Here is a 16,342-nt window from a genome sequence, read left to right as displayed (position 1 = left end):
TTACCAGTGGTTTCAGAGCTGTTAATTTCCCATGGTGAAAGCTCTTTTCACTGGCACAATCAGGTTATCCTGAGCTGAGGACGTTTCAGTGGTCTCATTTGTCTCCAGTATTAATTCTGTGCCACATTCTTGCTTCCTAAGACAGTGAAACGTTTGAAGAGAGAGAATCTCACCTCGATCTTGGAGAGAGCAGTTATAGGCTGCTTTATTATATTGAATTGTTCTTTAATAGCTATGGATAACAGGACAACCATGTAGAAAGTCCCTGCTTGACAGACTGGGGGGTTGTGATTTTCAGTAGTTAGATGGTTTCCTGAAGTTGATATTTATTGTAGCTAATCTGTGTTTGATTTAGTGTTCCTTGCACCTTTAAAAAGTGCAACCTCTTTAATCCATTGTTTTAAAAAGCCTGCATTAGCTGTCAAACAACATAAAGACAGCATGTGGAGATAACCCTGACGTAAGTGATAGTTCCAGTCATCTAGTGTATGGATAAAAGATTTCCAAGGCTTATGTTACTTGGCAGTTCAACATGATCTAGCTGTTTGTTAATCAGAGAACACGTGAAGAACAAAGGATGGAGAACAAAAATGTTGGAAAAAAGTGTTGTATAGCTAGAAGATGTACAGTGGGACAAGTAATGCGGGGGTAGGATTGGATAAAGCAGTCATGGAAACAATGAGCCGTAAGAGGGCAAAATTTGTTTCGCTTTGTTTCTTGTGACTTGAGTTTGTTGGTAAAGGGGATAACATTTTGTATTCAGGCAGAGAGCATGTTCTGTAAATCTCTTCAGTTACCCGTTCCCTGGGTGTCGCAATAGATTAAGTCGCTGTGTGATGATATGACACCGCCATCACTCGTCTTCCCGGGATATTGCTGGAGGCAACAACAAACCTGTGTCTTTGGCACATGTGAAGGAATTTAGTGCTTGAGGGGTTAAATTACACAGGCTCCCCTGTGGATCAGCTTATGCTTGGACAGTAATAATAGCAATAACATTAATAATAAAAATGCCAGAGCGAAGGGAGTGGAGGGGGATCAGGGGGAGAAAAAGGCAGAAGAGTGATGGAAGATGTGCTGGGACTGTCGGGGGTGAGGGCAGGCGGGCTGGAGGACGCGTTCTGTACAGCAGGTGTCCCGGCTCCACGTCAGATGTCGTAGGAGCCCCTGCGACATGGACATGCACAAATAGACGGCACAGAAGCTTTGAGGGTGGCTGGTGGCTCCGTGCGTGTCTGCGCTCTCGCTCCAAGCCATGATATCCCAGGGCAGTGTAACAAGCAATTCATGTCAGCTCACAGTAAAGATTATTGGTGTTTTCACTGGGGGAATATTTACGCTCCATCTTCTTCTATTTTTAGCACCTTGAGCTTGCTGTCAGGTAGAGGGGCAGGTGGGGGAGTGGGGACAGACCCACTGAGGGACACGTCTCATCCCTCAATTAGATGGAGCTAAACCCCTAATCTTGCTTAGGAATAGCTGCTGATGCTAAGTTTTCTTCTTTCCCTTCTGGTTTAGTGGGATATTACATTTCACTGCAGTATAGGTGATAGAATGGGATGTCAACTGGAATGTCTGAATTCTAATAGAAAGCATAAATGCATTTTAAGGAAGGCACTTTTACACAGGTGAGGCCTCAAAAAAACAAAACAACACATCAAAAGGTAATGTAAATGAAGAATAAAGTGTTGGGATTTTAGATTTGGGGGGGTTTTTTTGGTGTTTTGGTTTTTTTTTTTCTTAATTCCTGGATAGAAAAACCATCACAGTAAAAGACAGCAATTTATTGCATTGCTGGGAAAAAACAAAACAAAACAAAAAAAACAACAAACAAAAAGAGAAATCTGAATTTGTTCTCTTTCAGATTTGTTGTTTATCATAATAATCCTTCTAGTGAAAGGGGCTAATTTACTCCTTCTATAGGAATATTTTAAGTGTGATTATCATAATATCACAGCTGCTGAAAAGGTCTAAAATAGGGCATTGACCTTGAACGTGTTCCTGCGTTTAGTATGTGGTGCTTAACATTCAAGAAACAATACAACTGCAACTCATTTATTAATGTATAATCTCAAAATGTTAACTCTTGCTCTGTAAATACATGCCACAAGGATTGTGGAAAGCTTGCAGTGTCCCATGAAGTACATGTGGTATTTTATCAGTGTAAATATGTATAAGATTTTCAAGATTTCTGCTGGGAATACTCCATAACTAAAGTAAGTTTTCCCTTTGGTACTGCACTAGTTTATGATTTAATTTTTACTGACATTCCACCAGTCATATTATTAGCTTCACAAAATGAAAGTGAAATAATCCTGTATTAATTAAACAGAGCAACTGAATTCCCTCAGTCATCTTATCCTTGGCTGTCTGAGACAGTAATGCACTTCAGTTTCTCTGAAGAAACTTACACTAAAAAAAGAGCTTGGGGTAATAGTGAGATATCCATATTGAAGTGTGTGCCTGAATTATCTTTAGGGAGGAGATACCACTTTTTTGGTGGGTGACAGGCAATGTGTGTGTGGCTCCCTTCGTCTGGTTTGTGGTTTTTTGGGTTTTTTTCTCCTTTCTTTCATTTTTTCAGAGGCTTTGGAAAAGGTATTTTGTCAAGAGAATAATACTCATTTATTGCAGTGTGAACAGATTTTATTCTGTACCAGTGAAAGCAGTCATTTAAATATCCATACCCGTGCCCTTGAAAACAAAACAAGGAGAAAATACAGAGTATTTATTTGAGACCAGATAAATTAAATGTAGTTCAGTAACATGGTAAGGCAATTGCTGTTATTTCACAGAGACCTTTTTTATATGCTGGGAGTGAATGTAGCAGCAAAAGCTAAAAGCCTTGCTCCATGTATTTATGAACACACTGTGGAAAAGTTCTAAGGAGCATCAGAGATTGTCTTATGTGAGCTTTTTCCCCTAAGATCAAAACAAAGAGTAATTAATGCTAAATACAGGCTGAAGTAACAGATGTCTTTTAAGTAATAACTTGATAGTGTTTGTCCAACTCTGTACAAACAGGTGAGCAGAATTTGGAACTTGAGGCGTTAGTTTTTTTAATTCATTAGCAGCAGATCCAGGGGTGCACCCAGTGCCTTCCAATGAGAAGCACAAAAGAGCAGACAGTGGTAATACTGTTCTAATGGTAACCTCACTGTAGCAGTGAGTGAGACCACATCCGAGTTGAGTTTCTGTAATGAGTGATTGTGAATAAAGAGAAGATCACATATATGATGACACTTCAGTATTTATTTCAAACTCTCAACAAAACTGTATTTTCCAGCTGGACTTTGAATAAGGCTCCATGGTGCATTGCAAATCTTTATCTAAAGTATCCTTATTCCCAAATAAATCCTCAGCAGCTACCAGACTTTCATAATCTCGCTGCTTCCCTGCTGGCTTGAGCTTGTTGCTCCTTTTGGTAAATACACATTTGACACAATGCACTGTGAGGTTTCTGTGAAGTGCCACTGAACCTCACTTCAGTTGCCTTGAGGTGGTTGTGCTTTAAGAATGTGGCTCCTCTGATGCTTTGAAATGTCTGTAGTATTTAGATGTGAAGATGTTTAAAGATGTGCTGTTTGGAACACACGGGAAAAATTAGATGCAAAGAGAGACATGGAAATGCAGCTGCTGCTCAGCAATGCCCCTTGACTGGTACAGGCACTCCTGACGATTTTTTTTCTTCCCCTCTCTTGATTCCACTACCACTGTTTTGTATAGACTCCTTGTGGTAAGATTTTGCACTGTACATTTTGATAAGTTATTGCAGATGTGTTTGCATGCATGTTCTTATTGTGAATTCTGTGATAAAATTCAGTAAACTGGTGCCTGGATTGCTTCCCCCCTGCCCCCCCACTACTGCTTTTATTTAAGCTCTTCTACAGAAGAGCTTAAATGAAGCTACAGTTAGCCCCCGTTTATTTGCTGCTGTGATCTCTTTCATATCTTTTTTTTTTCCACTTTCCCCAAACTGATCTGTAACTGTGAAACCCAAGTTCAAGAATGCAGTTGGAATTCCAGGCCCCAGTCTGGTGGAGGTGACACTTTCAGTCCCTGGGGGAAGAGGCCAACTGCTTTGTTTATCAACATGCAAAGTACAGCACAGTATTTCTGGTTCTCCAAGAGGCAGCACTGGCAGGGCAGAGAGCTGCTCGCTTGGATGAGAGATGCTCGACAGAAAACCAGTGATGGCTCACGGGGGGAGAGGAGAAATGCAATACTGGGGGTGCAGAGGAGGGTGGGGGACAACAAGGAAACCATAGGGATGTGAAAACGAGGGCTTACAGGAAAACAGACCACGACAGGAGGAGAGACCATCATGTTTCAGCCCCTGAATATCAAATCTTAGGCGATAATGAACAAAAGTAGGAATGAAGCTAACCTGTGCTTTGGTAAGTTTCAATATGGATTGGCTGTCAGATTTTCAGGAGGTGTATTCCAAGGAATGAAATACAGAAAAGTGACCATATCAAATCACACATGTACAGGGAGTCATTTATGACTGATTTTTATATAAGAAAAAGACATATACATGCAAAGATTTCTTTTGGAATAAAAAATATTGATAAATAGACATTTTGGGTATAAATCTATAAACAGGCATACTTTTATATACTTAAAAATCTATACACAGAGATACTCAGCACAAACAGTATATTTGTATTTGCATGTTTTCCCCAAGTGCACATGTAAATCAGTTTGTAGGACTTGTATTTTGAGTTTATATAGTCATACAGATAACTGTACATAAAGACATCATATTCAATTTCTGATTTGATTCCAAAATCTGCATTTATCAATTTGTTACTTAAGGGATGTTCTAACAGAGTAACATGATTTAATGCCTCCTGTTTTAAAATTTGGTAAAAACTGGTATTTTTTTTTTTGTCCCTGATGTTTCTGTGGAATACTTAAATTTTACTCTGCATTTCAGAGCTTTTTAATTCACTGCTCACAAGCAAATTTACATCTTAATTACAGAGTTCACATTTAACAATATAGACAGCATAATGCTACTGGTAATTAAGCTTTTACTACCTGCTTTTATACAGTAGTCTGAGCTGTAGTTTTGCTGTGTGAGTTCTGATTCCTAAAATTGCAAGTATTTATAACAGGCTTGTAGGAAGCAGGCCCAGTCTTCACATAAGGTTAAATACAGAACGCTGGAATCTCTTTGCTGTAAACATACACAAACATGTCTATTGAACCAATATATGTTGGAATTTCTTTCTCTTGCTGCATTTTTTCTTTTTTTTGAAAAATGCTGTGAAACATCTGGAGAGGGCATTTCTGTATCCATTTGTGAATAGTGTTACTGCATTCTGAGGGTTTGCGCTGATTTGTTTTGATCTAAAAGGCTGCCATTTGCATCATGTTAGGGCTCCAGTCACAAAAGATTTTGTAAGAGTTGAGTTGCATTCTAAGAAATTATTGTCTTTGCAGTGTCGGTTTGGTTTTTTCTGGACAGAAACAGCCTGCATCTCTTTTCACTGGTAGGGACAGAAACGCTTTGAAGCTGGAAAATATGTATGGTGCTTTAGTTATGATATTAGGTAAAGGTGGTAGCTTTTGAGAAAAAAACATCATCCCACATTCATTACTGATACTTTCAAAACGGGATGTGCATGTGTTTCAGTGTGCAAACAGCGTCCCTAATGTCCCTAAATTTGAGTACGTTCTTTGTGTTGGAATAAGTTTAATCAGGAATCTTTCATACGCCAGCGAACAACTCTGAGCTGGCTGTAAGCGGTGTTTTGCTGGAACGGGGCTTGGTGATGTTTATGCAGGCAAGCCTACAGAGGTACGTGTTTATTGCCCTTTCAGTTCAGCAAAACTTACTTTACAAAAAAACCAAACCCTCAAACACTGTAGAGGTCTAGGCACCCTCACAGAATTCCTAATGCAGAGCTACTCCAGAGCAGCCCTTATCTCATTAAAATGAGGCAAGCTGAGTTGGTCCACTCTAATCCCTGAACACTGACAGAGGAAATTGATCAGTTCTGGATCTTTTCTTTCTCATTTCTAAATACGCACGTCTAAAATTCCAAATACTCGCATAGGGGGGCATATGCCTTATGTATATACACAGTGTTATATTATTTACCCCCATGTTGTATAGGAACACGCGTACCTGTATTCGCGCCCTGCTGCACCCATTATGTTAAGGACTGGATTTGAGTGCTCGTTTTGGTAGGAATGTCTTTTTCCTTTTTCTTTTTTTTTTTTTAACTAAGTAGAAAGGAAACTTTAAATTTTTAAATGGAAAATTATATATCGCTATATTAGACAGTTGTATAATTTTGATATGCTTTTATGTATAATATCACATATACGTAGTCAAATTCCAGCCCGCTCCCCCTCCCCTTTTCCCCCCAAAAGCAACTCGCACGACAATGAAAAAGTTGAGTTACCCGGAGGCTTCGGCAGGCTGCGCTTGGCGTTATAATTATTTGTTTTTCCCCGGCGCCGAGCGGTTCCAAAGGTTAGGGAAGCGGCGTTCAGGAGAGCGCGCCGGGAGCCGAGCCCGGCTGCCGCCACAGCGAAACGCCACGACCGGCGGCGGCGGCGGCGCAAACTTCATCCTCTACCTTTGCGCGCAATCCTTAACCGGGAGCCTGCCAAGGTACCTGCCGAAGTTGGGGCCGGGCGGGAAGGGAAGGAGGGCAGGGAGCGGGCAGCCCCCGCCGGCGGGTCCGGCGGCGCGGGCACGTCCGCGGGCTCTGCCCCGGCCGCCGCCGCCGCCTCAGGCCGCTCCCCCGTCCCCACCCTCTACCTGCCGCGCGCCCCGCGCGCCGGGCGCCGCCGGCGCCTGATTGGCCGCGTTGCCGCCAATGGGCCGTCCCGCCGGGCCGGGCGCATATGTACGGCCCTGCTGCATATTCATGAGCGCCGCGCGGGGCTTTAAGTCCTTCATTAGGCGCGCGGGCGAGCTTTTGGTCCCCGCCCGCCGCCGCCGCCGCCGCCGCGCCCGGAGCGCGCCCGTGCCAAGTGCGCGGCGCTCGGCCACGGAAACTTTGCTTTCACCGCGGGGGCGCACGGAGGATGGTCGCCGGGCGCACATGGATTCGGTAGAACTTTGCCTGCCGGAGCCGCTCTCCCTGCACTACGAGGAAGAGTAGGTACCGCTCCCCGCCCCCACCCCACCGCCGCACGCCGCCTGCCCCAAAACATGACAGGCGCCTAAGACGCCGCTGCAGGTAACGCTGCGCCGCGGCCGCGGGCGGGAGCCGGCCCGGGGCGCTGCGCGGCCGCTGCGCGCCGTGGGGGGGGCCGGCGGGGCGGGAGGCGCCCGGCGGGAGCGGAGCCGGCGGCGGGCGAGCCCCGGCCCCGCGGCCGCCCCGGCGCTCGCCGTCTGACAGGTGCGCCGGCTCCCCGGCAGCGCCGGCGGACGGGCGGCGGCGGCGGGCGGGAGGGCGCCGGCCGGAGCGGCCGCCGGCGCGGTGCCCGGTGCGGTGCGAGCGCCCTGCCGGGGGGCGCCGCTCCGGACCCGCGGAGGCGGCGTGGGGCACTTGGCGGGGTCCGCGCCGCACGGCGGGTCCCTCCCCGCGCCCGCCGCTCCCGCAGAAGGCAGCCGAACACACTTTTTGAGGAGCCGCAGCTCTTGGCCGGCTCTTCTCAGCTACCTGGCCGAGTGACTCCGGCGGAAAGCGCGGCGCCCGAACAGAACCGGGCGGTCTGGGGCTGAGGAGCGGCTCCCGAACTTGATTTCAGCCCGCAGCCGGGATTAAATATTAGTCTATCGTGGGAGCTGTCACCGGTTCATTTTTCTGCACGTCGAGGCGCTCACGTCGCTGTGCCCCGGTGTTAGGCCGGGAGTGACGGGAGCGCCGCGGAGGAGCCCCGGGCGGCAGCGGCATCGCCGCGGCCGCGGAGAGGCGGCCCGGGAGGTGACAGTGACAGTGTACTAGAGGTAGATGCCCACTAGCTGTCCTTACTGCCTGCGCGCTGCACGGCTGCCGGTAATTAAGCCAGGCATGAAAAGTGAATTGCCGTGATCCATGGTAGGGAAATAAGACGGGAAGTAACAAATAGCCTGGCTCGAAGGAATAGAGTTTGGGAAAGGGACGCGGGGAAACCCACTGTAGTGTACTGGGGGTAAAGAAAAGAAAATAAACAGGGGTAGGGTGCTCTCTCAGCTATAGCTTATAGGTCAGCACACTGTATAGTGTAAGATAGCTTAGTAAGGTAAGAATGCAGTTTCCACAGCTTTTACTAACAATGACGCGTTTTTCATAAAATACATAAAAAGATAAGTTGTGGTTTTTTGTGGGGTTTTTTGGTGGATGTTTCACTCCCCCCCCCCCCTCCAGCCCCCCCAAAGGAGCTTTCTTGAATTTACCTTCTTACAGCTAATTTGAATGATTAGTTTAGATAAGCCTCTTAGAGTAGATGCATTTAAATGAAATCGGGGCACATGTCTTTTTGGCTCTGGTGCAAGATTCAAACTAATTTTTTTCTTCCTCTGACTCAATTAAGTCATCTCAAAACACTCTTTAATATATTGTCTGAGTGCAGAGCTGGAGGCATGTGGGATTGAGTGGACACAGAGAAAGGACTCACGTTCAGAAGCATATCAGCTCCTCCATCTCAATTAATAAACACCAGAGTTTTGCATGTTATTAATATCCATAATAACTGTGATTTGACTGCATACTGTAATGTGCATATGCACATGTAAGCATAAGGACTTACAGATAGATGTAGCAGTTTCTGCAGCTCTTATGGATGAGGATAGAGAGGATTCGAGCTAAAAATTGTCCGAACATTTTGGGAGTGCACAGACATCTGTCCGACCATCACTAGGTGTGCTTTGATTTTAAGGCAGAGCTTGTTAAAGAATGCAATAACTTAAAGCCAGCTGCAGTCTTAGCTTTTTGCTCTTTCAGCAATAACAATAGCACTAATAATTACTAATAGTTAATAAGCTATCAGATGTAACACATATATCTGCTCTTTTTGACATATGTGCCAGTTTAATAATTTTAAATGAATCACTGCGTTCATAACGGGAAATCTCCTTCAACCTCTGATTAAAATGTAACGTTGACTAAAGGATTATAGAGCGGACTTAATTTTACCGACTGTTTTAACAGTTGTCACAGCTGTTGGAAGAAGGAAAGGCAATTGAAACACTCCAAAAAAGCAGGGGGAGTAGGGAGGGGAGAGAACAGGAGTAGTTTAGTAAATTTAAACATGGTCTCTGAATGCCAAACACAGAAAATTGAGGAGATTTGTAACTCCAGAAGCCTTCTGTGCGCTATGTAATTTTGCGTTTTTTGGCTCACTGTGTTTCATTCATTTGAACATGTAGCTGCTTTCCCAATTTCTCCAGTTAAAAATGTGCAACAGTGTTTAAATGTGAAACAAAATCATCTGTTCCCCTGCGTAGACTTTCATCTTGCAACAGAACCGATAGAATGCGCAGGTGACAAGAAATAAAGGTTGCGTAGAATGGCTGTAACATTTAAAAAGTGGACGTGGGTGTCACATCGTGTGAGTACTTCAGTGCAGTGATGGTTGGTGTACATATTTTATATTTTTCTCGCCGTTCTCGTGTTGCGATGGGGGAATGGTCTGTGGAGTCACCCTGTGAGTCTGGCCGGGTCGTGTTTGTGTATGGATGAATGACAGTGTGTGTGTTACTTACATGTATTTGTGTTTGCGTGTGTGCAAGGTGATTGTGTGCTAAACATAGAAGAGTTGATGTCAGTTTCACTCTATAAAATGTTTTGGCATAGCTTCAAATTGCTGAAGAATTTTTTTAGAAGTGTCCTTCGTTCGTAAAGGCAGGAAAGGGGCAGACTGAAGAATGCTTCTTTGTGAAGTGGGAAGCAGCACTTGATTCCGCTCCACGGTTTCTCCAGGCTCTGAAGGTCTTTAACCTCGCCCGTCTGTCTTGGCAGATAGCTCGATACAGTTGTTGCTGAGAAATGAAGCCCCAGGCTGGTTCCCGTGGGTGCCCGGTGTGTGGGGTGGCACAGAGCCCTGGGTGGGCGCACAGCCCCTGGCTGGGCTCTCCCCTTGGGCAGCAGGCAGGCCTTGCTCCCTCCTTCCTTCCCTGTTTCCGGTCGTAGGGCTTTGCTCTTTTGCTTCTGCCACACTGCTGGCAAGTTTTTGAATCCTGCAGAAAGTATAATAAAGGGTTTGTGCTGAAGATCTGTCTGGCAGATCTTCCCTTACTGGGGCTTACCCCTCTGTTAGTGATGGGTGCTCATTTTAATGTGTTTATGGTTGTGCTCTTTTATTTACTGAGCCTGGTGCGTTGCAGCGGTAATTAACCCATGTTATTAGCAAAGCCCTTGTGGATATCCATTAATTCTCTCGAATGGCTGATCATTTTTTCCATACTTTTTTTCCCCTGTTTTACCTAAGAATTGCTGTCCTTTTTCTGACAGACCCTAAGCTTTTAACGTTTCCTACAAATTTCTTTTCGAACTGAGGCAGGTAGAAGGGATCATCCCCATAGTTCCATAATAAAGAATAACTATTGTCTTAACTAACTGTTTTCAAAGATGCTAATGGGAAGCAAAACAACTGTGAGAATCTGTAGGGAACAATTTATTTAATTATTATTTTTCAAAACACATGCTTAATGATAAGAAAAGAGATAAGAATTTTCTTAGCTTTTTTTTGTGTGTGTGTGTAGCTGCATTAGCTGTTGTGAATATTTTAGCGTTCGTATTTTAATCAGATTTCAACTTAGTTAATAGCACTTTGGGCATTTAAAAAATATTGAGCCAGCAGAAAAATACTTGTGCTTGCACTGCTGAGAAAAGATAAGGGCCACCTCATTAGCCAACCCTACTTTTGCAATTAATTTCAAATACATGGTGCTATTCATCAAATAGAGAAGGTAACTTGTCTATGATAATATTTAACAATACTTGAAGCCCACTTTGCTTAGAGTAGCTAAAAAGTATGATATGTCTATTCTCACAGATATGTCAGTCCACATGCTGTGCTGCTATTTCTGTATGTTACAAAGTTATGATAGAAAAATTATGGTCTAAAAATATAATATATTCATGAATAAGTGACAGGATAATTCGTTTTACAGAACAGTTTTTAAAGGACTGGCCCTGGGCCTGCAGGGAGGTTGCTTGCACCTCTGTGGAAGTATAAGCAGGAATAAAAAAAAATGCTCATTTAAGCTTTCAAGGAAGTATATAAAATAATTACTTTTTTGCTTAGAATAAGTAAAATGTATAGGAGAAGTAGGAAAAAATATGAAAGGAATTCTTGCTCCTTTTGAAGCTTGAAGTAGCCTCTGTCTAGAAGATAAGCTTCGCTATGAATTCTTTTTCACAGCAAATTCATGGAGGGAAGAAACAATAAAATGTTGATCCATTACAAGTGCATATGAGCCTCACGCTACCGAGCTCTCTAGAGGAAATCTGTGATTATGCTGGGCCAGTTTGTTCAGTTTTTATCTCTTTTACATCCACTGGCCTTGTATTAAATTGTCATTGTCCTAAAGCACATGAGAGAGAAATGAATTGCATTTCTCGACATGCTCTGACAGTGAAATATTTAGCCTCTCTGTCTCCAATCATACTCATATGTATGTTTGATAGTGCAGGGATGACACCAGCAGTCGCTGCAGCTTGGCACTCCACTTATTACATGTTCTTTTACATTTCGTGTGTCGTCTTTTAGGCTTGGCTCAGGGAGTCATATGTGCGCAGTCGTGTCTGTAGCAGCATGTATGTATGCGGGTTTGTTTTGTGTATTTGCATTTTCTGTGAAATCTTCTGCCTGTGCACAGCAAGTTTTGTGTTGAAACACGTTTATATCCATGCCTCTGTGTGTGTTCCAGGTGTATAGTGTATTCCTTATGCAGTTTTGGCAATGTGCATCTATTGTTGTGTGCTAGCCACAGACATATACACAGTAAGTACATATATATATGCAGAGCTATATAACTTCCCTCTGTGCAGTTGCTTGTCAAAAACCAGCTGCCTTTATGTGGTTTTATGTGGGCTTTTTCTTATCCATGAGAAGAGAACTGACCAGCAGTGTAAAGTATTTACATTTTTACGTCTCATTTTGTGTCAGATTCTCCATGTATTTTAGCAGGTTTTGTATTGTACTCACAGTTTTGCTTTTAAAAGATGCTGTATTTTTTTTTGTAAATTTTTTCTCTTTCAAGTAAATGAGAGATCTAACATTTATTCACATTTCTGTAAGTTTTGGCTGTCAAACAGAAATATATGTTTTCAGCTAAATATATAATTGGACACTCAGTTATATTTACATCTAAAGAACATAATTATTTTTAGGGGGGAAGCCTCCCGCATATGGTTGTTAATATACATCATGATGGCCTCAGACAAAAATATAAAATACTTATGCGGTTTTAATGGTCCTTAGTCCTATCCAAAAGTCCTATAGTTGTGGGGTTTTTGTTTTCTTCTTTTGTTATGGTTCTATTGTCCAGAAGTAAAAATACTATGAAACATGAAAGAAAAATATTAAACTCAATTGTATACTGCTATTTCAGATAGCATTGCTTAATTATTCTTTAAAGGACTTGGTATTGCTTTTTCAGTAGCACTTTGGAGAGTAACTTCTATAGGATATTGCCTTTTGACTTCTGTGTCTTATGAAACAATTTATGTATTTTATGTGTTACAAGAGCCTTAAATCTCTTGGGTTTGTTTACATAATGCTTGTAATGTTTTTCAATTAATTTGTATTTCCTTCAAACAAAGAAGGGCTTTTCTCTTCGCTGTTCCTTAATATAGCAGGTTTGCATCAAAGGGAATCTTATCTAATTTCCAATTATTTCCCCCTTTTAAGTAGCATAGCCTTCTAATCAGAGCATCATTACGCATTTCTTTTAAAATTGAAATAAAATTTACTTTTTTCGCTTCATCTTCTTATACTTGCTAGAAAAATGTCTATTAGCAGCCTAATGAAAGTTAGAGCCATGGAAATACTTTTGCAGAGTATAAGACAAGCATATGCTGTTTTTCTATACCGCTGAATGTCTTATTCTTACCGTGGGTCACCATCCTGAATTTTTGTGTCATCTAGATAAAATTTTCTTATTTAGATCAAAATTATTTACAAGGCAAAGCAAAACAAACCCTCAAAACTTAGTGTTTTGTGACACTAATACAGAACCTTAAGTATGAAATTGGAGGAGGAGCGCCATACACAGTGGTGAGTTCGTATAGTAGGGTCTATGAAATAGAAGGCCCTTGTCCTCGGTCTAGCCAAGCCATTTATAATAGCCTTGTGTAGAATTGTGCACATTTATTTATATGATAACCTGCTGAAATATGATTAGTTACCCCTAGGCACATGAGAATAATCTAAATATATCCTTTCAACATACAATGAAAATGATATTTACTTTTCCTGAGTAAAATCTCTTTGCAGCTTTGAGATGCTGTCTTTATATGGGAGGGCAGATTCTCTTAAAGGGTTGTATTCTGAAACCAAACTTTAGGATAAAGTGATTAGAGGTTTTCCAAGTAATTACTCTGTAGCTTAGCATAGATGTCTCTTACCACTCCGTGTGTTTTCATGTTGCTGTAAGTGGAAAAAAAACCCTGCGCATCTCCTTTTCATCATTTTGATTGGAACTACATACCATATGTAATGTGTTTTGGCAGCACTTACCTAGCCAAAGAAAACAAATTAATATTAGCCATGCTGAGGGGTGTCAGAAGTATCACAGATGTGTCGATTTAGCTTTGCTCCATCACACACTCTTTCCTTAAACAACTGGTCAAGCTGTCGCAAAATGTAGCGTTGGCTACAGTGAGATTCTAATAGGTGTGATCAGAGATTGATGGCTTTGGCAAGTTAGAATGAGAAGATGATGTGGAGTTGCTATTCTTGTTTTGAATGGCCTCAGAAAAAAAAAACCAAACAACTCTAAACAAACAAAAAATTAAACAAAAATTTAACCCCCCTAAAAATCTAATTAAAAATTTTTAAGCCAGCCATGTGTGCACATACACACACCCCCGGCCCCCCAAGCCAGCTAGATATCAAACAGTTTAGAGTCCTGTAGATGTAGAGATGCTGGTGAGTGAAATTAAAAAGTCATATCTAAAATGTACTGCTAGCTTTTTCCTAAGCATTTCTGAAATTCCTTCCCATATAAAGGTGCCAGGATGGGTGGGGAGGAAGTGACTTGTTTTATTCAGTCCATTCTTACCTGTGATATTGCTGCACTTTCCCTCTTTCCCTCTATTTCTGGGTTTGTTTCTAGAGCTGTTTTTGGAAGAAACACTTTTTTCAGTCTCACACATGAATATTTGTAAGGAAATACAAAACAGAAAAAATCTAGTAAAAACAGTAGTTAACTAAAAAGGTGTAATCATACTCTTCTATGTGTATGCTTTGCAGAATACTACTTTGTTTGTATGGTTTTCCATATATTGAAAATACAAGAGAAGGAATGCAGCAATTTTCTGTGTATTCTTTATTTAATTTTAATTTCTTTTTCTGTGTTCAAATTTGCTGTAGGATTTGGGTCCTGTCTTTGTGAAGGATGAATGTCAGTGTCCCTTTATGTTTAAGTTGGTATTTTATTGCTTTAGGTGGACTGTGATATACGCCATTGGCAAGTATTAATGCTAAAATAGTTTTCAGAGGGATTAATTTCAGCAAGTATGTGAGGCTTTCTCCTGCACAATTATTTTTTCACTTTTAAGGGAAAAAAACAAGAAAAGTATGTAGGTAAAAAAAGCACTGAAACTTACCTGCCATCTAAAATAGATCCAGAGTGCATTTCGAAAGCAAATGCCCATATATTGCTAGCAAAATTATCTTTGAAGAATGATGAAATTCTTACATCAAAAAGTGGAGGTTTTTTCCACCCCTTACTATGGTAGTTTGATGCTCTGTGAATGCAAGTTTATCTCTGCTGAATTATATTTACTTTCCCATCAGTGAAAGAATTCCCTGGCAGTGTTCTTGTAGCGGCCGCCACCGTGGTGGGACGGACGAGGTGTTGGGAAGTGGCACGAAACGCCACGTCTGCAGCCAACTGCTCCCCTCAGCATCCAAGGGGTGACACTGGAATGGCCGAGTGACATCCAGGGCCACCCCGCCGCTCTCTGCAGGAGCCGCTGGGGCCCAGGCGGTGCTGGGCGACGCGAGGGGCGCGGAGCAGCCGCCGCCGGTGGCTGACATTGCCTTGAATGACACCTGTCCCATCCATCACCAGGCCTGGTGTCACAGATGGAGAAACAACCCTCGGCCGCATTACCCGGCGCTGCACACTTGGCTTAATTCGGCTCATTGTTCTCCCACACATCTCGAGGATGGCTGGTTCTGCGCCGCCAGCACAGGCAGAGGCGCGCGGTGGGCTCAGGTGGTGGCACGGGCCTGCCCTTTGCTGCTCCATCAGAGGTACCCGGGGAGAGGCTGACCCTGGGAGGGGCGGTGGCAGGGCTGGAGCTCCAGCTTCCAAGGAGGGCTGTAATTAATCAAAGAGCTGAAACTCGGGATTTCTCCTGGCCTTCCAGAAGTTTTCATTTAGCGAGCTGAGAGCGCCCAGCACACAGCCAGGTTAGCATTTAACTCTTCCAATACTGCGCTGCTCCCGGGAATACACCGTCACCCTGAGGAGGAGGAAGGGGATGCTGTGCTTGTTTCCGATGGCAGGCAAAATCTGCAAAGCCAAGGCTCTCCTGAAGTGGTTGGGCTGCTATTATTCCTGGGTAGTTAGCACCGAAAATTCTGTATCTGAGACACTGAATGGAGAGGAGAGTTGCCAAGAGGCTTGTTTGAGGGAGAGCAGGAGATTTTTTGTTTTGTATTTGTGGTGGTTCTTTTCGAGTCAGGTGAGGGCTGGATCATGGGAAATCAGTCTAGTTCTGGAAAAAAAATAGTAAAGGTATTTAAATGCCTTCAGACACTGTAACCGTTTTCCTTTCTTTCACTTTTTCATTCTTTGCAAATCAGAGACAGTTCTTAGAGGACAGGAGAACAGAATAAACAAAAAAGCAAATAGAAATTATTTTTTCTACTGATAAGGCCTGTGTCAGATCTGCTTTGAATGCATTTGAAACCTATTGCTTCCATGCTCTTTTCCAAGTAGTACCAGATAAATACTTGTGAAATATTGAGATGGACGTGATCATTTTTCACAGAATTTTTCTCATTTTTTCCCTCCCTATGTGACTGTATTTTTGTTGTAAGCTAATTCACTGCTGCTGGTTTAGTTACAACTAATGTCGGGCAGAAAACCTGTAACATGCCAGGAGCAGGCTGCAGTGTGCTGAAGACACAGCTTATGTTTGATTGTGTGTAAATACAGTTAGTTAGTTGGGTTTATCTGATAGCCTGGCAGAGAGAGAGAGGAGCAGTACAAACT

General features: G+C 42.8%; 1 protein-coding gene across 12 annotated transcripts in view; it reads left to right on the top strand.

Moving 5' to 3' along the window:
* Positions 1 to 16,342, top strand: part of ESRRG (estrogen related receptor gamma) — a 369,245-nt gene that overhangs the window by 204,536 nt on the left and 148,367 nt on the right. The window contains exon 1 of one of the 12 annotated variants that reach the window (XM_063391042.1): positions 6,918 to 7,120. The exons of the other annotated variants lie outside the window; for them this stretch is intronic. Within the exon in view, the coding sequence (XP_063247112.1) occupies positions 7,065 to 7,120 (56 nt within the window). The 5' untranslated portion in view covers positions 6,918 to 7,064. Of the gene's footprint in view, positions 1 to 6,917; positions 7,121 to 16,342 lie in introns of those variants that run through there. 12 annotated transcript variants of the gene reach the window in all.

This window comes from Prinia subflava, chromosome 2 (genome assembly GCF_021018805.1).
Source record: "Prinia subflava isolate CZ2003 ecotype Zambia chromosome 2, Cam_Psub_1.2, whole genome shotgun sequence".
Taxonomy (NCBI): domain Eukaryota; kingdom Metazoa; phylum Chordata; class Aves; order Passeriformes; family Cisticolidae; genus Prinia; species Prinia subflava.
This window is presented reverse-complemented; position numbering and strand designations above follow the sequence as displayed.